The 22773-nt window shown below is 41.5% G+C and overlaps 2 protein-coding genes across 3 annotated transcripts in view; one reads left to right on the top strand and one right to left on the bottom strand.

The window, feature by feature from the left end:
• The window catches only part of ddah1 (dimethylarginine dimethylaminohydrolase 1), a 78625-nt gene extending 67043 nt beyond the window's left edge, over positions 1-11582 (bottom strand). The window contains exons 1-2 of one of the 2 annotated variants that reach the window (XM_031284032.2): positions 11467-11582; positions 11086-11119 (exon numbers count right to left, since the gene is read on the bottom strand). Coding sequence is in view for 1 of the 2 variants with exons in the window: in XM_031284031.2 (XP_031139891.1) it covers positions 5981-6274 (294 nt within the window). In the remaining variant the exon portion in view is untranslated. Of the gene's footprint in view, positions 1-5980; positions 6571-11085; positions 11120-11466 lie in introns of those variants that run through there. The other variant, XM_031284031.2, reaches the window with a different exon arrangement.
• Positions 11583-12457: 875 nt separating this feature from the next.
• On the top strand, positions 12458-15213 carry ccn1 (cellular communication network factor 1). Its single transcript, XM_031283968.2, has 5 exons — positions 12458-12725; positions 12910-13138; positions 13440-13784; positions 13907-14109; positions 14229-15213. Exons 1-5 carry the CDS (start codon positions 12678-12680, stop codon positions 14529-14531), a joined length of 1128 nt encoding a protein of 375 aa, XP_031139828.1. The 5' UTR covers positions 12458-12677; the 3' UTR covers positions 14532-15213.
• The last annotated feature ends 7560 nt before the right edge of the window (positions 15214-22773 follow it).

The following is a 22773-nucleotide window of genomic DNA, read 5'->3' as shown; positions in this document are numbered from 1 at the left end:
CACTATTAATTACATTATCTTAAAGCAGTGTAACTAGCATGTAAATAATGCACATAAAATACAAACGTGAGCAAGGGCGTTCAACAATCGCCATTATATCGAATCAACAGCCACATGCAACCTAGCTAGCAGGTGAAGAACACAAACAACGAAATCACCAGCTAACAATGAACTGACAGCATAAGTTATACGACTTACAGTTGTCAAGGACGCACACACGCGATCTCCACTGGCTAGTAATCCTTCGGAGAGCGACAGTCTCTTTTTCCTTTCTCTCCCTTTTCCGCCGGTTGGCGTGCGTGCCCGCTTGCGTGTGAAGCACATGTCCGCGCTATTCTCCTACATGCGACAAGTGACAAGTGATTGCAATAGGCCTGTGTGTGTGTTTTGAGAAATATCTTTATACTGCAAGGCTATATTTGTTTTATTGTTATTTGTTATTTATATATTATTGTATTACCATTAGCCTACCTGTTTTCAGACATACAGAAGTTTAGTTTTAGCTAAATATATCACCTTTTTTTAGTTGGATATTGGATGTGAAAAGAAGGAAATGGTTCTTCCATAACATTGCACTTTAGATGTGTGTGAATTTCCCACACCAGGAGTAATTTATATAGGCCTAGTTCTATTTTATAGTGATCGATTATCTGTTCAAAAAATGTTCTATGTTCTATTAGGGGTGGAACGGTACACTGAAGTCACGGTTCGGTTCATACCTCGGTTCAGACATCACGGTTCGGTTCGGTACAACGGAGAGAAAAGCTTAACAAAAATGCAGAAGGCAATTTTTTTTATTGTGCATGTCTCAGGCTGTACCACCTAGTGTCATCCAGTCTCTCCCCTGAGCTAGCTGCAACAGCCAGAAGCGTATAAAGTAAGATGTAAACAGTAGCTAGCCTAAACAATAAGTAGCCTAGGCTACTCCACATCATCTCCAGACTCCATCTGGAACTTGTAAACAAAATAAGACAATCAGCTAGCTAGTAGTGTGATATGGGAGACAAGCGCTGCTCTCATATGTGAATGCACAGAGCAGGGGTGTTAAAAGAGCAGCTTCTTACACAGAGCAGTTGGCGAATTGTGGCGTTAGCTTTCACACGCTAACAGCGGAGCAAGCAGCAAACAGCGAAGCTAACGACGGAGCTAACAGCTAACGGCGGAGCTAACAACGAAGCAAATTGGCCTGGAAGCCATTTGTGTTCGAGGCAAGAAGGGATACAGCTACAGTACATCCGTGTTTGGTTGTATATGGAAGGGACTGGTTTGCTTCGTGTGGACCAGAGTGATGGAGAAAGACATGGCTCTGGTGTGGACTCACTGGACCGACTTGACGTGTTGGCAAAGCTCAGGAGCTTCAGAGCTAAGGCGGGGCTACAGATTAGGTGTCCCTAAGAAACGCGTATGTAACAGTAGTTCCACATTACATTAATTAATTTGCACGCAAGTTTTATCTATTTTTATACCGTGTATTCTCCGTGTAAATTCATGCACTGAACCGAGACGCCCGTACCGTTTCGGTTCAATACGAATACATGTACCGTTCCACCCCTATGTTCTATGCAAAATGTAAAATGTTCTATTAAAGAAAAGATAGAAACTAAATATCTGTGTGTGTGCTGTAAAGTGGTTAGAAAAAATTAAATCGGAATCGGCAGGTCAAACTCAATGAAAAATCGGAAATCGGAATTGGCCTAGAAAATTGTAATCGGTGCATCTCTAATTTTGCCATTTAATTATGATTCCTAAATGAGTTCACAGTAAGTGTCACCTGACAATCTGCAGCTCTGCATCCAGCTTGGTTAACAGTTTCCGCATATCAGACTAGTGTTTAGTATTCTGAAATAATTAACTTTGGCTCTTTGTCGGAGTGTTTTAGACAATGCTTCAGTCTGCAGCGAACAATCATGCAGTCCATTTAGACTAGCATTTCCCCTCATAACAAAGCTTTTAAGCCACAGCCTAATGGATCAGATTCCTGCAACCTTTCAGAAATGTTTATGTATCTTCTTCCATTCCATACGGTCTTATGCAGTTGAACAATAATGAGATCTACAATGGATACAATCAATTACAAAAAAAGTAGTGGCCTCACCTTTTAAAGGCAGAGGTGAGAATGATCAAATCGTGTGAAGCCACTCTCCTGCAGTGAGTCTACAGGATGATTAGAGGAATAGAAGAAAGGGAAACTCAAAGCAGACCTGATGGATAAGGCCAATAGACCAATAACTAAATCCCACAGCATGAAAAACTGAAAAAAGTGATAAACAATAACAAGTGATTCCTCCCAACTTAGATAAGAACACCACTGAATTCCCACATCAATTTCCCTGCTGCATTGCACACCTGCACTCCACACTATCTGACCAGAGTTTAACGTTTAGAATGTTTTTCCCCCCTGACAGTCCAAAGGATTTGGACAAAGTCCAGGTTTTACTGACAGCGCACATAACTATTCTGGCTAATGATAAAGTAAGCTGCATTCATGTTTGTCTTTATGAAATCAAGATTAGAGAATTACTCACTTGCTCCTACAGTACATTAGTGTCTGCATGACTCCAAATTGGCTTCCAAAAGTTAAATAACCACTCATGTTAATGACAAACCAGATATTCTAACTGCAACTAAAACCAACTGAATCTTGCCTCATACATCTTGGCAGTCAATTGGCAGCAATAAATGGAAGGACGAGAGGGCTGAAAATATACGAATCAAGGCAGAGGAAATAGACAAGGCCCCGGCCAACCATGCAGTAGATAGAAAAGCCATTTCCTGACAGTCTCTCATTAATCTTTTGGGTTAGAAAACAGACTCCTCCAATTAAAGTCACCCAAGATGTTTGTTTATTCCGGAGGAAAAAAAAGCTTGATTCTCTTGGAGTCAGTCTATTACTGAACTAGTGACACAGCATTAAGATGTTGTGGTGCAGCCGAATATGCTGTACATGCAAGGATGTTGAGGTAACCATGTGAGGAAAATCAACCCTAACCATTCAACCACCAGGGAATGGGAGATGCTAATTATTTCAACACAGGCATGTCTGAAGACTTTATGCTCAAACATTATGCTATAATTGTAACTGACTAAACAGGCAAGGAAAAGCATCCGCCATGTCTACAGGAAGTGATTGATCACACACAATAGTTCAGCAAAATGATTTTTACTCAAGAGGGCTTATAAAAAAAGACTAAAAACTGATGTTTCCCACTTCCCATAATTTCTCAGCTCAAAAAATATGTACCTAACAATTACAGCGCCATCTGTTCGTAGGTGAATGAGGCAGCACTCACACTGTAAGTGTAAGCATTATTCTTAAACTCACAATAACATTAGCAAAGTACTAGCATTATACTTATTTCACAATATGTTACACACGAGGGAAGTTCAGGCAAGCAAAGCGACTGGTGAGAGACATGCTCCTGCATTGCTGATTGCTGCACCTCATCTGTTGCCATGGCAGCTGTTGTAAACAGCACGCCTGGGAATTGTTTGAAGAAAACTTTTTTACGCTACTGTTTTAAAAGCAATAGAGCTCAACAGTGACCGCCCACTTTTTTACGGCTCTGACTCCAGAAGTGTTTTTTCCCCATTCAATTGTTTCATTGACGTTTTGAAAATTGCTTATATATAGAGTTTGAAGTCTGGAACCAAGCCAACCAGCTACGAGATGAATAGTGAACATAACACATTTGATTCGGTGCAAAAAACATTTTGAAAACAGCAAAAAAGGCAAAGGTACAATACCGTGTACAGAAACTATCATAGACTTCAATGGTAGAAGCTTGCTCTAGCCGTTCACGGTTTCGCGGGTATGGTAAACGTTTCTATGGTAACAGTGAGTTGGACCAATCAGAGACGTTGCTGTTACGCTTAGGATTGTGTGTAGTGTAGTTTTTCTCCATGAGATCGCGGATAAAACATGTTTTTCTTAAAACAAGGTTGATTTCATACGGAGTTCTAGCTTCTACAGGAGCAGAAAACTTCGTTTCACAACCACGTAGCTCGGGGTCAGTCTACCTCGGATGGTTTAGACATTATGACTGAGATTCTAAATCCTTTTGGAGAAAATCAATGAGATTTTTACTTCCGGAGTAGGCTGTGGGCGGGACTGTTGAGGTCTATAGCACCTGTAACTATTGAGTACTTTTGTGATGCTGACAGTGATACATCTCTGCATCTCCACAAACGGCATCTCAGGTTTGATAGCTAGAACTAATACTTCTAAATAATGTGCTTATGATGAATTATACTGTGTGGTATGAGCAGCACAATTGTGAGTGTGGTTACAATACATTATTCTTCAGCTGCGTACAAGCAAAAGGCACTAATATTATATCATTAAATTAAAGATTAAATCATTAAAAGATCACTCTCCCAAAAACGCCTTTATGCTCACGTTAAAGTGAAAAGGTCATTTTGTTGTTTTTTCACAGTGCATCCAGCAGGCCAGTACTTAACTCCCAATAAAACGGTAATTAAATGTCATTTTCACAGCACATATGTCATTATGAACAAAAGTATCCATTTATAACCACTTATAATTCTGCCTGAGACAATCAATTGGAATTGGAATCCATCTGTGATTTTTACAGTCCTGTTTTTGAAACCATTATTTTGTCTCTAGTACCTCACACTTTGCCAATTTATAATTCATCACACCTGACGCCTTATTAACAGAGCAGGGGCAAGAAACCAAATCAATTCTATCTCTTTATGAATATGAAAAATCTCACAATTTAAATGTGAGAAAGGGTTTTGGGAGAGTGCTGATTGCGTGTGCACATGTGCATGCTAATGTAACTTGTAGCATGTTCAGAATAAATGAAATGCGGTGGGTGAAGGTAGCAGCGCCGACTTTTTCCAATCAGTATCCCTGCAGCCAGTGGGGGCTGGGGACCATTAGCACCAGTGAGCCAAGTAAAGTGACTCTGATGTGATATGACAGGGGCTTTCACAGAAGCCGTCCTACCATTTCAATCATTGTCACACACACACACACACACACACACACACACACACACACACACACACATACACACACACACACACACACACACACACACACACACACACACACACAACCCTACTGCCCTCACTAGGAAACCAGTGCGCTCACAGTTGTTTTGTTTTCAAAAAATGTATTGATTCATTAATTTCAGCAGTCATAAAGCCTATCCGTTCATAAAATACAAGTCTATATTTTATTTTTTCTTCTTCTTCAGGTCTTGTCATGATCCTAATCAGCCAATAACTGTTATGAATTAAGTCCTTCTAGGGTACTTTGAACACATCCCATGACTTCTATTGACAGCCTACATACAATATGAAGTGACAACTGACATCAAATAGTACATTCATTACCAAGAAAAGAAAAACATGCAAGAAAATTAATATTTTTCAAAATGTCGCCTTAATGCGAAAATGCATAGTGCAGCACAAGCACATATTATATATCTTAAAAAAGCATTGTCTTTTTTTCAAATGGGCGTTGCCTCATACCTAATAACCATATCTCCTTGAATAGGTTGGTGCACAAAATATGGTTAGAATGGGATCTCGATATGGCACGACATGGTGGTGAAATGTACAGCTTTCAGATATGTAGACCTCATGCAGGATAAACCCTCCTAAAACTTAAGTTTGACACATTTTTGTAGAATTAACTTTAGTATTACACAGCTGGAGTCAGTTAATTATGAACTAACTCAAAGACTTCGAGGGGAACATCTTGCCTTTACAAGAAACATCATTTAAAATCCCTGCTAATAATCCCCTACAGACTTGTCACATAGATCAGCCACCATAACAATGTATTTATTTATCACTATAGCATGCTCCCCTGCAGAATTGACTGCATGCCAAGTGGGCACACCAGGAAAACGAGGGGAGAGGACGCCTTCCTCTCCACTTTCAAATCAAACTTTTTATTTTTTTATTTTCGGTGTATTGAATCATGCTGTGGAAGCTGCCACTTCCCTACCTCTCTCCTCCTGCTCTCGGCCCCGGGTCTGGTGATGAGCGCCGTGTCACCGCACACCACGGCCGCGTCCTCCACGAACACGCAGTCCGGGAGCGACTCGTCCGCGGGGAGCTCGACCACCTCCAGCCCGAGCCTCGTCCCCAGGACCTCGACGTACGCCTCGTGCTCCCTCCGCGCGTTGACCACGTCCACCTCCGACTGGCTGCTCCGGAGCGCTTCTTTGGCCAGGGACGCCGGGATTCCCCGGACGATGGCGTGGGTGTAATGACCAAAACCTACCATTAAACCAGCCATGTTTAGCTTTCCCTTTACTTGGCACGCTCAAATCAGAAAAAAAGGACTGAAAACACCCTAGTAGACAACTCGACGAATGAATGAGAGAAACTACTATCACTTAACCCGATGCTGCCTGGCTTGCTTATTTGTTCCCTGCTAGTTTGTTGGGTTTGTATTCTTTATTTACAGTAGTCTGCTACACACAGTGTCAGTCAGCCTTGCTCCAGTCTCCAGGCGAGCGACAGCGCTTCGGTGACGCGCACCGACCATCACGTGTAGCTTACGAGTCTGTCAGCCGTCAGTGAGGCATTCAGCCCAACAAGTGACAGTCGAAACACACTGAACCTGTAATGGCTCAATCCATTTCACACAGGACCAGCAAAGCAGAGCCTGCAAGCCAAACTCTTTTCATGAACGAATTCCGTTATTTCTCCATATATTACACATGCAGCTTAAATATTTAGCAATCTATTAGACCAAAGCAATAAAAAAAAAAAAAAAAAAAAAACCCAATATGGATTAGATCTAACAATTAGTCAATTAATAAAAAAAAAAGTAATTTAGTTTGCATCCACAATCCACATAGTGACGTCTGTATTTTGACCACGATATTAGAAAATGTTGCTGTTAATAGTAAGATTTATATAAAATGCTGTCCAGAAAAAGGTTACTTTGAGTTGCTGAAATCTGCTTTATCTACACATTAAAACGAGTGATTTAAATTTGTTAAGAATATGAAAATACAATATCATTAAGAAAAAGGATTTCATACTTAACAGCAGTGTTAGAGGTTGTGTTGGTACATGGATGCCAATCATTCACACATCTTCTGGTTTTATGGAAATATTGACTTGACATTGACTATATGACATTTTAGGTTGTATCTTGGTGTGATAATAGAGGAAGTAGTATCTATGTCAGCCTTTACTGGTTGCCTGCAAAAATGGTGGAACCTCCTAGACTTAAAGAATGAATGGACATAGGAAATTCTATATTTGTAATGGGTTTCCCAGAGGACAAAATGAATGAAATTGATTACCATTACTGCAAACACAACAAAAACAAGGATGTTGTCGTATCTGGATCTGCATAAAGCTAAGGGCATAACAACTGTTTGAGTATCAGAGTAAGAGATGTATACACACTTGTTTCCTATGCTTTGTTAAAATATGTCTCAACTGTTAGAAGTAAAAAGCAAGAAAGAAAGACTGAGCTCATCTCTATTACTGAACCTTTGAATTTGGAGACATATGCAACTGCAACTCTTCGCAGACTTTATGAAATAATGTACACTAACTTCAAGGACAAAGGATATATATATAAAGGAGGATGTCTGCTTGTCCTGCATTGTGAGAAGTAGGGCAAGGAGTGTGAAAGGAAGAGCAGTGTTAGTATGTGTGTGTGTGTGTGTGTGTGTGTGTGTGTGTGTATAGGCGGAGGAAGGGAGGGGGTTCATATTCCCTACGGTGCCATCTAAGGAAGGTTCTGGGCCTGAAACTGTCTGAATGGATGGAATGTTTCTTCAGACGTCCCAGAAACACATTCTTCCACCGCGGGACCTCGGTTTGTCTTTTCTTGTTCCAAATTCACTCAATTATCCCTGACTGCTCTAAACATTCCAGGAGCCCCACATTCCTTTTTCCACTCCAGCCAGGATCGCCAACCACCACCACCACCCTCCTCCTCCTAACACTAACACCTGCCCCCACCCAGACTTTCTTTCTTTTCCATCATTCCTCATCATGGATGGACGTGGCCCAAGAAAAGACCCTCTCTTTCTCTTTTCTCTCTCCATGCTGAGGAATTTGGGTTACTTTAGATGAAGGAAAGCCCTCATACTTCAGGCACACCTGGCTGGTACATTGTGCAACTATAAAAGAAATGAGTGAAAGCAGACACGATCCTCCAGCTGCAGATGAAGCGGCACCAAAAAGCATCACCTCTTACTTGCCTAGTATGATTGGACTCATGATGAGATCCTAGACGTCTAAAGTGACATGCGTGATTACACCAGGTGCACAGAGCATATTTAACTTTAAGCAGTCAGGGAAGTTTATTAACTTAATTAACACAATTGTGTCCGATTCAAGCTGTTTTTCAGCTATCTAACGTCCGAGACACACCAAGCTGATAATCGGCCGTTGGACAGTCTGGCGAGGTCAGTGAATCGAGTCTGTTCGGTGTGTTCCATGCCGTTGTCCGTCCGAGGAGCCGTTGGCCTTCATTTTGGCCGATTTGACATGTATAATCGGCGGGGCAGGCACTGCCAGCAGTTGGACTCAAATGACCCATCTGATTGGTAGAGTGCTAACCTGGAAACGGGGAGCGGAATGAGCGTGACTAGAGTTTCTCAAAATCTGACGAAAATCTTTTAAACTGACCTTTGTCGATCTGAAATGAAGACAGATTCAGCAACTGCATGGCCTATTTCTCGCTTAAAATGTTTTCAGAAACACGTTTCGGTGAACTATTTAAGTACAATATGAGATCGTATTCTGAACAAGCAGCCATGACAGTCTGTCTTTGAATTTCCGGAGAAACCAGACCCACGTGACGTGTTCGTCCAATCAGCTGCCGGTTTTCATTTTTGGGCGACAATACAGAGTAGTGCCACCTACAATCCCTTTGAACAGACCCACAGTGAAAGTATATGTCAAAAAATGTCCCGAACATCACTAACGGGAGATATGCTATAGCCATGTGCTGGTCGTATGCACAAGATCAGACAGAAGTGGAATTGTTTCAAGTAAAAATGGTCACAGCTTTAGACATAATAATCTTGGGGGAAGAAATTACACAACAAAGTGTGCTTTTACAAGATTATGAAACAGCCCTCCTCACTCAAGGCCTTTTCATTTAATTATGCCAAGATAACAAAGACAAAATGGCTGAACAAATCTATCAAGCCTGGACTGCGCCTTTTTCCTTTTAAAGATTCAGCAAATGTTACAAATCCAATGAAATAGACGTGAACCTATGATTAACAGAGTTCTGCCTTTTTAAATCTACATTACTTCAAAAGAAGAATGGCCATAACTCAGCAGACTTCCTGCTGCTCCATCCGCTGACAGAGAAAGGAAGTGTTACCAGTACACACTGCATACCAGTTATGACATTTATCTTGAATATACTACAATGGAATCTGTTGTTTAAACATGCCGGGCCATCCTGTTCTGTTCCATCTGTCACTTGGACATAAATGGGGAGGCTGAGGGTTGCCTGCCACAGACTTCCTGAGCACCAATTCTGAGGGCCGCTGTCTCTTCAACTGTGAGTGCCCCTGGTGGGATCTGACAATGAGTTTCCAATACATTGAGCCACAACACAACACGCAATAATCTCTCTCAAACTTTGGTGAACCTTTTGAGAGATTGGAGGTTGTGGAGCTGCTCAGATAACCATGCTACAGAGCTGTGAGCATAATCCAAAGGTCATTTCTGTAAAGGAAAGAGACCCCCTCCTCATTTTGGGGAGTGTGTGTATGTGTGTGTGTGTGTGTGTGTGTGTGTGTGTGTGTGTGTGATGAGGGTTCTCAGACAGCCTTAGTGGAAACTATTATGCCAGGGCAATTGCAACATGGAGAAGCATGTCCAGCTTTTGGAATATTTCCTAAACCAAATGGGTAATTAAGGAATGAAGATTACTGCGTGTTATTCTCCATTGACGTACAATGACAACACTGTTTCCTATCACCATAACACACAGGCGGATGCACACATGCGGCCATACGCACGCATGTGAACTCGCATACAGTATGCACGTACACACACTGGAGAGACTTTAGGTCATCATAGTAGAGGACAATCAAACAAAACATGACATAAGACCTGCTGTCCAAACAGCGACAGACATTAAAGGGGTATTCCACCAATTTGGTATTGCAATTCCACAAAATTAGGAGACTTGTGAGAGACAGTAAGGTAAAAATGATCAAAATCGACAGCCAAGATATTCCAACTGTTGGTGCCTTGATCAATCTCCAAGAATACTGCATCCTACATTTCCCATATGCAACCATTAGCATGTTATTATAACTATCGCTGCCTGATAAATGCCCATGTTTTATAAACTCCATGGCCACAGTTCTTGTAACACATGCTTTCTGTTACAAATGTTTTAGTCTCCAAGCCCGAAACTGAGATGATGACATTAACAAGGTTCCTTTTTTTTTTCTCAAATATTTATTTTTAAAGCTGTTTTCATAGTTGTACTTGAGGAGCAAACTGATGTTGATGTGTAAAATCAATAGTGTCCCCTTAACATCTTAAATTTGACATTAACATAGGCAAATGGGGATCCATTAGCATAATGCAGCTTGGAAATACACACAAGACTTCATTGCACATTTACTCACAAAGACACACCCCCTATCCAAATAGGCTGCACACACACACACACACACACACACACACACACACACACACATACACACACGCGCGCGCACACATAGACACGCCTCCAGTTGAAAATCTCACACAGACACAGGCTATATGGATCTGTTCACAATGTAGGCTAATCATATTAATATCATATGAGAAGTATGCACTGGCATTTGGACATTGGTCATTCTTTAGGCTATAGAAAAAAACATAAATATCTACAACACAAGCCCGGAAAGTCCGCCAGGAGAAAGTTTTAAAAAGCTACAGTGTTCAACCTGTGCACAACCTTTACTGAATGAATCTGTTAAGAATCAATTTCAGCTGCTATGACTCATATTCATTTTACGGGAGCACGATGATGATTCATGGTTTTGCAAGCTAGCTGCTTATCCGAGTCTCAACTACAGTCCGCAGAATAAACAGAAAATAAAATAAGTCCAAACTCACCGGAGAAGCTCTCCAGTCGTCTTGTTCACTGCTGCTGTCTCAGTGTATCGTCATGTTAAAACTACACGGAGTCACAGGGGAGAGAGACGTGAAATGTCCGATCCTTATAAACACAAATAAACAATCTGCCCGCATGCAAAATGTCCACTTTGGAATCTGCCAGCCGTTCATGGAAATAATAATGGTTTTATGATGCGTCTTTACGCATTTCGTTTCCATCTGGTGAAAGTTTTCATCAATCGGAATAATTTGAAAACTTCAGTGGAGAGGACTTATTGAGACCCCCGATGTAAAAAAAAAAAAAAGGAGAAACAAAGACCAACAATTTGTCTCCCCCCATCAACACCACAACATCCCTGGTGGAAAATTGAATCACTTTACCTATAACGGGACCCCCTTTCCCCCCTCCGAAACGTGATGGACACATTGCGTGAAAAGTCAAATTGCCTCAAGGAATGAATGCAAAGGAATTTCCCTGCATGAAGAACATATTTAACAAGCCTTTAAGCTGTCAGGAATGCTTTGTGGTCTGCTGGCCAAAGGGAGAGAAATATGTTAATAATGTAGGCTACTGCCATACCAAATATGGCAATATTGTTACGTCTGAGCTCTGGTGCGCATCTGGAAACGCTTAGCTCCTCTGAAGGCACTGGAAAGCCAGAAATAGACCCTGTTAAACGTATTTCTGCCCACACCTTTAGACTCAAAGAGAAAAAAACCTAAAGCTATTTTAAACGTGGCCACTGCAACATGCTATAAAACTGTAGTTAACTAATTGTTTTAATCAGCAAAAAGCATTACTGTCACAAAAATGACAAGAAGTCCATTATTTCTAAGGGGACACTGTATAAGTGATACTGAAATAAGTTTAAAGGCACCTTATTTTTTGGCACGTTTTCTACACGCTACTTTAGGGTATTCTTTGGCATGTTTTGTGATGTTTGTAATCACATGATAACCGTTTAAAGACTTAGAACGCACTGAAACCAAGAAGTTATACCAAAATTTTCACTCATTTGTCTATAAAGTGAAAATATAATCACAGGGGGAAAAAGTTACAATAAAGCACCTAAACTCCACTACTTCTACAGAAAAGTCCTCTGAACTTGAGTTGATAGATGTGAGAAGCGAGCAGAGGAAGAAAATGAAAGGGGGGATAAACAAGAAGGGAAAAATGTGAGACGGAAAAGTGTGTTCAGATGGGATCCAGGGGGGGAAAATCCATTTGAGAAAGAAAAAAAGAGAAAGGTTTAGACAGGGTGGAGCTTAGGTCTTGGATGGAAAATGCGCCGAGAAACATTCCTGGCATAGTTTGGGAACAGTTCAGCAGGCAGCCCAGGAACGACGTCAGCTTCCCACTACGGTATAAAAGGCCGGAGGTGGCCGGACCTCAGCAGACTGCAACCGCTTTACCGAGAGCTTCAACTACTCTAAAGGAGCCTCTAACACCAGAGACTACCAGCAACAAATCAAGACAAGACGACTGAGCGAGGGAATACCTAAGGACTCCTCTGAAGACAAGACTATAACAAACTTTTCATAAAACTGTGACCAGGATTCCTCTTGAACACGCAGAAGAAATTTTATCCAAGATGCTGATGCTTACTGTTGTCGTTACCTTCCTTGGAAGCTTTCATTTGGTGAGTCATTTCTCTATTTCAATCTGAAAGAGTTTCCTGTATTTAGCCTAATGAGAAGGGACATGAGCACGTTTCTTTAAACGGGATAAAATGAGGATAGCTTTTCGATATTTGTGGGATATGCTGTGTGGCATGACTTAAAAGTTTCAGTCTTTAATAGAAGATTTGGTTGTTGGCTGTACAGGTCCTCTCTTCCTCCTCCTCCTGTCCCTCCGTGTGTGAGTGTCCTGTGGAGATGCCCAAGTGCGCACCCGGCGTGAGCATCGTCCTGGACGGCTGCGGCTGCTGCAAAGTTTGCGCCAGGCAGCTGAACGAGGACTGCAGCCTGACCGAGCCTTGTGACCACACTAAAGGGCTGGAGTGTAACTTTGGGGCCAGCTTTGCTGCTGCTACTACTCGTGGCATCTGCCGAGGTATGTATAAAGACCATCAGCTCCACATGTGCATGCTTTTGAATTAGTCTTTTTTTTCTTTAAGTAAGGTGTGTTTTAATTCAGTAGACCTGAGTGATTTCAGCACTGTGGAATGCAGATAGAAGGAAACTTAGACTAAACCTCAAAGTACAGACAGCCCACTGTGAAGGGAAAGAGACTCCTCAGGCAGCCTGAAGAATTTCACAGTTTAACTGATCCTTACCTGGCAGCCATGTGATGTGTTCAGCAGACGTTTAGAGCAGGAAAGAATAACATTCCTCCTGTTTTTCTCCCCTTGCAGCCAAGTCAGAGGGCAGACCCTGTGAGTACAACAGCAGGATCTACCAGAACGGAGAGAGCTTCCAGCCCAACTGTAAACACCAGTGCACATGCATCGATGGGGCAGTGGGATGTGTCCCACTGTGCCCGCAGGAGCTCTCCCTGCCCAACCTGGGCTGTGCCAACCCAAGACTGGTCAAGGTAGCAGGCCAGTGCTGTGAAGAGTGGGCGTGTGATGATGGCACGGAGAAAGACATCCTGGAGAAGATCTTTGGCAAAGACATTATGACTGATGAGTCGGAAAGAGACCTCACCAATAGGAACGAGCTCATTGCTATTGTGAAGGGAGGACTCAAGTCTCTAGCTGGTAAGAAAGCTGTTTTTCATCCTAGAAATTTTCTGGATATAAAATAGAATATCTTGAAATATGTAGGATTTTAAGATGCTAATGTTTTGTTTTTTTAATTTTATTTCTTCTTTTAATCACAGCCTTTAGAACACAGCCTGAAGTCCACATGTTTGACAACCAGAAGTGCATTGTCCAAACCACACCCTGGTCCCAGTGCTCCAAGAGCTGTGGAACAGGCATCTCCACCAGAGTCACCAACAACAACAGCGAGTGCAAGCTGGTCAAGGAGACAAGAATCTGTGAAGTGCGGCCATGCACCCAGTCACCTTACTCTAGTCTGAAGGTAAGCTTGAGCCACCATGACTGAATATGATGGAGACCTGCATGATACTGTAAATGCATCATTTGGTGACTCTGAGTGCATGACTAATCTCCATCTCCTTGTTGTTTATTCCTCTGCAGAAAGGAAAGAAGTGCAGCAGAACCAAGAAGTCCAGCCAGCCGGTGAAGTTCACCTATGCCGGCTGCTCCAGCCTGAAGAAGTACAGGCCAAAGTACTGCGGCGCCTGCGTGGATGGCCGCTGCTGCAGCCCCCATGACACCAGAACCATCCGTGTCAAGTTCCTCTGCGAGGACGGAGAGACCTTCAACAAGAACATTATGATGATCGAGTCCTGCAAGTGCACCTACAATTGTCCCCATGCCAACGAAGCCTCCTACCCCTTCTACCGCCTCTCCAACGACATCCACAAGTTCAGAGACTGATTGGCAAAGAACGTCCAAACCCCTCAGCAAGAGAAAGAGATGATCCGCAGCACTGGCAGCCAATGGCAGTCCAGATGAATGCAGGGGTGTAAATAGACTATAAATCAACTACCAGCTTCTTGTTGTAACTAGATTCCCAAGGAATTGTGGGCTTACATCATGAGGACTTTATGAAGTGCACTGTTTGCTGTGACTACATCAGCATTCTTAACTAAGAACTGCTTCATATTAATGGAGCATCAGAAGTAGCTTCGTTATGGAGCAATATGTAATTAATATTTGTACATTTATGTTAGTCGCTGATATCAATTCACTGTGTATATTTTGATCCTTTACATCAGACATGACCCAGACTGTAGACTTGTGTGTGTATATGTAGATATGCACATACGCAACTTCAATTAGCATACCATCCTGTATCTTAAGAACAACACACCGCAATGTAACCTCTGGACTTGTTTAACAAGTGTGTGGTTTCATTCCTTCCTGACGTGGGCATTATTGTTCATGTTTTGTGGCAGCTATTGAACTCCCTTCATGAAAAAAAGACAAAGCGAAACATGTCAAAGGATGAATGAATGTTTTTATTATTGTTATTAATATTATTTATCAAGAAATGTAGCTACTTTATTTGGATATTATGTGTCATACTGGAATAAAGTGTAAAAATGATTTAATTTTATATGCCACAAATAAAACTGATTTATTTATGAAATATGACACTGCCTGAGTTCAGTCTGTTCAAACTACTCTGCAGAACGGTGCAAACAAAGTACAATGCTCACGTGCACAGGGCAGGGGGAGGACATTTAAAGCCACTATTTCCAAAGAAAGTCCTCCTGTTATATCATTCTTTAAACCCAACAGATTCTCAGACGGACAGAGACTGAGCAGGGTCAATCTGTTCTTATATAACACAACCTTGGAGGCTCTCTCCTGACTTTCTGTGCTTTGGAATGCCATTCTGCAGCGAGCTAGCTTGCTTTCATTTGATCTGGCTAAGCCATACACTTGACTGATTCTGAGAGGGGGAAAAAAAAGATTAAATCCACGAGTAGCAATGAGTATGGGAGTATGCCAAGAATCTTAAGTGCTGCTCTGAATGGGCTGGGATTAGACACCATGCAAGGGGGACAATGACTATTATTGTATACAATGGGCTATATACAAAGAATGCATTCCCGGGTAAGCTTTTTTTCACAGCGGACTAGCACTACCAAATTGACCTAATTCATTAGCAGTTGCCTTTAAAAGTGAATTAGTTGCATTGGCCTCTGTTGGCTCTTAAACTGCAGGGGTCTGCTAAATAGTTGTAAACAGCCATGCAAAGTAGAAAGGGCTTAAGTCTGTCTTTCAGGTTTCAGTATAACAGGCATTAAGAAATACTATTATGAGGTAGAAATAGGGGAAGGACAGGAAACAGGGGGAACCTAGCTTCTGTTGCTTCTGTGGTCATAGAAACTTCTAATTCAGTTTTCCAGCTACTGAAACAGTGTGTTGCTACTGTCACAAACACCACTTGATTCCAGCTCTAGTGTTTTCATTACTTATGTTTACATGAGCTCAGATTGGTCCTGCATGCTTTAAGCCTGTAGGTTTTATGACCCTAAGGTACCTAAAAACCCATGAATATGAAATGCTTAATTAAAGAGCACAATAAGTATCAGTCTGAGAAGGATGTTTGTTATTTTTCTTTTTGAAACACAGGATTTCATGGCAGATGCTTGCACCTGGTATAAATAAATACCTACAGGGAGTTTGAACTGGGGTAGGGAGAGCAGAGCTCAGGGGCAACGACCGAGAGGTTTCTTTTTGTGATCCAGGTAGAGGGAGTGGCTCAGGAATGCAGCAGTGGCTCAGAAAGCAGACATCCTGATGGGCGGCAGATGTTGGAAAATATTTCAGAGCAACATGTTCACTTTAGCTAAGAAGATTTTCCAAATATACACAAACACTCCCAAGTATTCACTTGTATCCACAAAAGGCATATATCTCAACACAAAGAAGTATAAAAGCGTGTCTATCTGGAGGTAGATGGCTCTCCTGCACAACTTTCCTGCACAGCTGCTGGAAATAAGTCTTAATCGAGTGTATTTAATAAGAGGTTGAGCAGGACACATTGCCTTTGATTGAGCTGCATACCTCACAGGATGTGCCCACTGAGGTTTTACAGATTGCTCACATGAAAGGCCTTTGAGGTTTACCTAATCACAAAGATGTGTGGCTACCTCTTGCAGCACAAATTTACAGTCCAAACACTTTCAGGGAGCCCACTTTTTGCTCCTTCCCTTTCTGTTGTTGCCTAAAGAAGAAAATTTCCATCTTGTTCCGAGTTCGGAAAGTGCCGTGCAATCAGACTGTCATTTGTCTTGTTGACACAATGCAGCAAACTTGGTTATGTAATGGCATCTGTATGTTATGTGAGCAGTCCCTTCGGTCATCGGTAGCATTCCTTTATAATGTACAGACAAGCACAGTGGCGAGGTTTACAATCCCTCAGCCTTAACAGAGGACCCACAGATCAGGATCATTGTGAGAAATAATTCACAGTGTCCCTGCCAACACAACACAAACCTATAAAAACTATCGCTCTCAGGCAAACAGGCAACAAGGCTCTCTCACACACACATGCGGCTTGCAAACATATGCGCTCCTGCAATTAAATCACTCACTGACTACCTCATTCCCTGAACCCAAAATGTGTTTATATGACAAAGACATTAGCATTAAAGCTTCATCAAGCACTACGTAATGCTGTGCAACCAGAAGCTAACAGGATCAAGAGTGGTCATTACAACATTCTGGAAGCTGCTGAGCACTGATGTCAGCTATTTAACAGCCCCCTTGTCTATAACCTCAGATTAATATTTACTGTTATAACGAACATGGGGCAAGAAGCAAGGAGGGTTAGAGGCTGGCCACCAAGTACAAATGCAGAGGCAGTCATTTGCTTTAAAAAGCACCATCTGCTGGACAAAACAGGAAAATTCATTCTGTGTATGAAATGTACTGTATTTAGACTGACTCACTAAATTACACCTGCACATTTTTAAAGATTCATCAAATGTGTGGCTGAAACTGAGTGAACAGCTTACATACTTCACACTTGCATATGAAATGTTACATTTCTCACTGAGGCAAAGTGATGTAAAAGACATCCATTTGCCCAATCCTGGCAGGGTGTGGGACCCTATCGTTGTAATCAGCATTAACACACACACACACACACACACACACACACACACACACACACACTCACTATTACATAAGAATTACTGATGAGCAGCTTAGGGAAAAATCAGAGTCAATTCCCTCCCAGGTTGTTGGATTATTCAGTCGGTCCCCTGAAGGCCGCTGGCTACTGAGTGATTATTTGCTCAAACAAGCTGAGTATTGATGGGATAGGCAGCACTAAGTATTGGGCGTCTTGAGTCTCAGCCCAATGGAGACAATGTTGGACTGAATAATCTCCAAGGAGGCACATACCGTCAACAGCTGAGCTAATGTTGGCATACTTCCCTTAAAAAGTTATAGGGATTTAACACTACAGCGCCTTAGTTAACAATTATAATGCAGAAAAGCTGTGGAGAATTCTGCGGAATTCTGCGTCCGCAGATTCCGTGTGGCCCTGGATATAAGTTAAATGAATGTTCAATAAAATTTTACATACATTTTTGCTGCTTTACTACAGCCCAACTTCAAACTCTGGCAGCACTGTAGCTCAGTGGTTAGCACTGCTGCCTCACAGCAAGCAGGCACTTTCCTCCCACCATAAAGACCTGCATGCTGGGTAAATCCTGCCATTGCCCTTGACGTAGGTACTGGCATTACAACTGTAGTTGGTCGCCAGGCCCATTGCTCCTAATTAGTTAGGATGGCTTAAATGCAGAGGATGCATTCCTTGTATGTGTGTAAATATGTACTTGGCAAATAAAGGATATATTTTATATTACATTATTATTATAATATATAATATTTTAACTTAGAAATGCAATCCCTGAATATCTACTGTTCCGACTTTTAAACTATCCTATCACCTGTAGATATCTAATTGATAAAATTGCTTATTACTGAGCTAATCTGCAGGCGGATTTAAAACAAATAAAAAGTGTGACGCTTTTGACCACTACTTTCCAAAAAGAGAGCTACTGCCTTCTATTTTCCATGTAGATATACTCACATTCGACAGTTAATCTTTTAGTAAACGCTGGTCACATGAATGCAGAGTAGCTATGTAATTTCTTTCACAGATCATTTAAAACTCACAATGATTGACAAATTAAAAACTGTGATATGAATTCTTGAGCAGTGGTGGGCCTCAGGATCCAGATTTTGCTGACGGCCCTATGGAACATTAAGTGACAAGAGTGATGTATTTTCCTACTCTTCCTGTCTCCCCCATGCTGGGTAATTGGTGCCTGGTTTCCACTATTGTGAAGGGATAGAGGCTAGTAAGGCCTTAGTCATTATATCACCACCCACTTTCCCCTGTAACACAATTTCTGATTTCTTTTGCATCTTTTGATCTTTGGAGCTAACAATGCTTGTGCCATGGAAATATAGCTAATGAGTGGCAACTATGACTCGAGGCTTTGTGTACTAAAAAAAGTGCATGCTGGCCTCCCCTTGTCACAAACTGCAATTAAGTAACCACACAAAGAAACAGATCCAAATTTAAGGAAAGAAGCACATGCAATTACCAAATGTGTTACATTTAGTAGTCTTAATGCCAGAGCAGGCGTAGAATGGGCATACAATAGGCCTGATCCTGAATTTCTTCCCAATTGGACACACCAAGAACACCTACACAGAGCTCAGATGCTTGAAACACCTCAACAATTCCTTGTCTTTATTCAATTCGACTGAGCAGCAGTTTCACATGTTTCCTACTGAAGTCTGAGCACCACATACTATCCCTGAATACATGATGAATGAGGCTTGAAACGTAGGTAGATGTTAGTAAAATACCTGCCTGTCAATCTAACACTCCATCTTGCCCTCATTGACTCTATAAAATACTTGAACTACTTAACATGGGGCAGCAACTTGGACAGTCTTCATCTCCAATCTACATCTTGGAGGTAACGAGTCTCATTCCAACTGCTTTATGGGCCACACATTACCTCAGGACATGACCAGACACACCAATTTAACCTTAACAGCAGTTATAGCCAAAAAGAAGATCAAACATGGCAAATCAGATTATATGACTTCAAAGTGAATTATCATTGGCCATCAATCATCTGCACCTGTGTTTGTTTTGGACAGTCCATGACAGGCATACATATCCACTAACAGGTCCCCCTAGAGCAGTGGTTCTCAAATGGGGGTACGTGTACCCCTAGGGGTACTTTGGAGTACTGCAGGGGGTGCGTGACATTTTTGCAAAAATGCTCATTTAAAAATATGTCATACATAATTCCTAAAATAATTATACTATAATAATGAATGAATTAAGTGATGGATTCTAAACATTTTAAATGCAGCATTTAAATGGTTTTGTTTAAAAAAAGGTTGTTGTTTAGTGAATCTATCACTGCCGGCGCTGTATTCTACCTCTTTATATAGCCTTTTTTTCCTACCAAAAATGTTTTGCACTGGGCAGGGGGTACTTGGCTTAAAAAAAGCAATTCAAAGGGGGTACCCATTGAAAAATGTTTGAGAAACACTGCCCTAGAGGAACTATAGAGTTCCTAGCTGGCAACTTCTCCAGGACCCCCACTTAAGCAGCAGTGCTCAGCCAGGGTCTCATCCCCAGAAAATGAGACAGCCCAGCACCTATGTAGTAGCTGATGTTGGGGTGCCCTGGTGGCCTAGGGGTTTAAGTGCCTTGGTGGTGTATGGGTAACCTATTTCTAGGTTTTTCCCTCTAAGGCCCATTTTTTATAAAGGAATGAAAAAAATCCAGCAAAAAGTACAAAATAATAGCTAAACCTGTGTGTATGGGTAAGCACAAGCAATGGACCAGTTTGCTTTGGGAGACCCTGACCAAGAGCTATGGACAATACAGCTACTATAGTCATGGATACATGCAAATTCCCCCACAAAGCTGATTTAATCATTTAAACTGTAAATCATTCTACATGTGTTTGAATGCAATCTCAAAATTTGCTCCATTATTTCAACCAGATCCAATTAAAGGTCTGCAGCTGGGAAATGAGAGTTGAGGTTAGACTGATGGGTTACATGCCATTGGGATCATTTGGTTCTCCCTCTTTTACCTTGCAAACCAATAAACTGTGGACAGAATAAAGTTTGGACAAAGCAACAGAAAATAGATAAGTTCTGTGAGCCTCAACGGCAGGTGCTTCACCATGATAACTCCAGCCTGATAATAAAACAATAACAGACAACAAGCAGGCAGTGTTGGTTCGGACTGTCAGATTGACATAAGACAGACAAATGGGAACAAGTGAATCACTTCCTGCAAACAACTTACATGGATCAGTCTCCGAGGTGACTGCAGGGACAACATTGCTGGTCTGTTTATATTGAAGTGTGGTAGTGGCTTTGTTTATACTAACAGCAGGATGAATTAAATCAACCAAAGGCTCTGAAGCTTTCTGCCTCAATCTGTCTTAAAGGGTGATTTAGTAAGTTAGTAATACTCATGTGTACAAAACTTAAGTCCTCACATGTGACCTGCATGTTATGAGTATGGACTTATGAGGGAAACATTTGGAAAATTCAGAGATTGAGCCTCTACATCCTGGAAAGGTAATGTTTTTGTTGACCAAAGAAAGAAAAATAATTGGTTTCCAATTTTATGTTTAGCTCTATAATCAACAATGAACAGGCCATAGAAAACCACTGTGGTACAGCATTTTTTTTTTAAGAAACAGATGGCCTCATTTAGTGGTACTTCTCTGTTTAGAACAGTCAGATAAGCGAAACATCCGTTGAATATCAATTTAAAATGAGAAATGCGCATGCAAAATTGTTGGTTGCAGATAAAAAATGTTTGATTTTGAGCACTGAAAATGTTTTCTGTGTGCCTTATGACAACAACCACCCTGTATGCCATGTGAAAATGTGTGACATCAGGCTCTGGAAACATGGTTTTGTGCTTCACTACCTGCCTTCCCTGACGAGGGTTCTGCTAACATTAGCCCGTTTCTGGATAAGGCCACCACAGCAGAGCCGTGTCCCGAAGCTGGTCTCATAAAAACCAGCTCTGCACGCAGCACAATTGAGCCCTGCCCACCAAATCAAGACAAATTAAGTGCAAACCAACTACAGATACAATTTCAAAGCCCTATTTACTTAAATTGGAGGAATTATTTCCAATGCCTGTGTTCTTCACAGACTAAAAAAAGCTCAAATTTACTTTATGGTTAACAGAAACCAAAGCACCGCTTTTGTGTGGTTGCATTGAGTAACTTTATTGAGAGAAAATTAAGAGAACTGCTAAAATAAAATGGCTGGTAATTCAACACAGGCAAAGTCACGACAAATACAGGAACAGATGTGTAGGCACCAGAGGTTACGACTTTGTACTTTCATCCACTTGGTGATATGTTACATTAGTTTCTACACAGGACAAACAGTGTATTAATCTGCTCAAAAGGTACCACATATCAAAGTGCTGTATGTTTTGATTCTGTATGGACAACAGATTTTGAATCCTATCGGACTGTAAGACTGTCAATATCACAAAAACACTCACTACTGTGGGTGGCATGAGAAGACCTAACACAGCACCACTGTGGCCTGGCTGGGACACAGCATCTGCGTTGCTTCTCTTAAGGAATAGATCAACATTTTGGAAAATACCTTTATTTGCTTTCTTGCTGAGAGTGAGCGTAGGTTGGTAGGTGCACACTCGGACTGAGCCAGGCAAGCTGTTTTCCCTGTTTTCTAGTATTTATGCTAGGCTAGCTATTCAGCTGTTGGCTAACACCTTGTATTTAACAGATAAATATGGGAGTGGTATCGATCTTCTCATCTAATTCTAGGCAAAAATGTAAATAAGGATACTTCCCAAAATGTCAGACTATTCCATCATATCTTTGCATGGTCAAAACTTGCCAGATCGTTCTTGTACGTATTTCCAAAGATGATATATGAGGTCCAAAAAAAGCTGAAAGAAACTTTTCTGCAGCAAAATACAAGCAATGCTTTGGGCCGATTATGTTCATTCAGTAAACTGTATGAAGGCCCAGCTGGATATTATATGAGCACATGGTCCAAAATGTATGGCAAAAACTGAACATTAAAATGGCACCTAAAGGACAAGGAGTAA

This window comes from Sander lucioperca, chromosome 11 (genome assembly GCF_008315115.2).
Source record: "Sander lucioperca isolate FBNREF2018 chromosome 11, SLUC_FBN_1.2, whole genome shotgun sequence".
Taxonomy (NCBI): domain Eukaryota; kingdom Metazoa; phylum Chordata; class Actinopteri; order Perciformes; family Percidae; genus Sander; species Sander lucioperca.
This window is presented reverse-complemented; position numbering and strand designations above follow the sequence as displayed.

Bases quoted from the DNA above. Each gene is read 5' to 3' on its own strand.
- ccn1 (XM_031283968.2), top strand. From the start codon at position 12,678: ATGCTGATGCTTACTGTTGTCGTTACCTTCCTTGGAAGCTTTCATTTG. The intron at 13,785-13,906 runs GTAAGAAAGCTG...TTTTAATCACAG, and splicing joins AGGACTCAAGTCTCTAGCTG to CCTTTAGAACACAGCCTGAA. The intron at 14,110-14,228 runs GTAAGCTTGAGC...ATTCCTCTGCAG, and splicing joins CACCTTACTCTAGTCTGAAG to AAAGGAAAGAAGTGCAGCAG.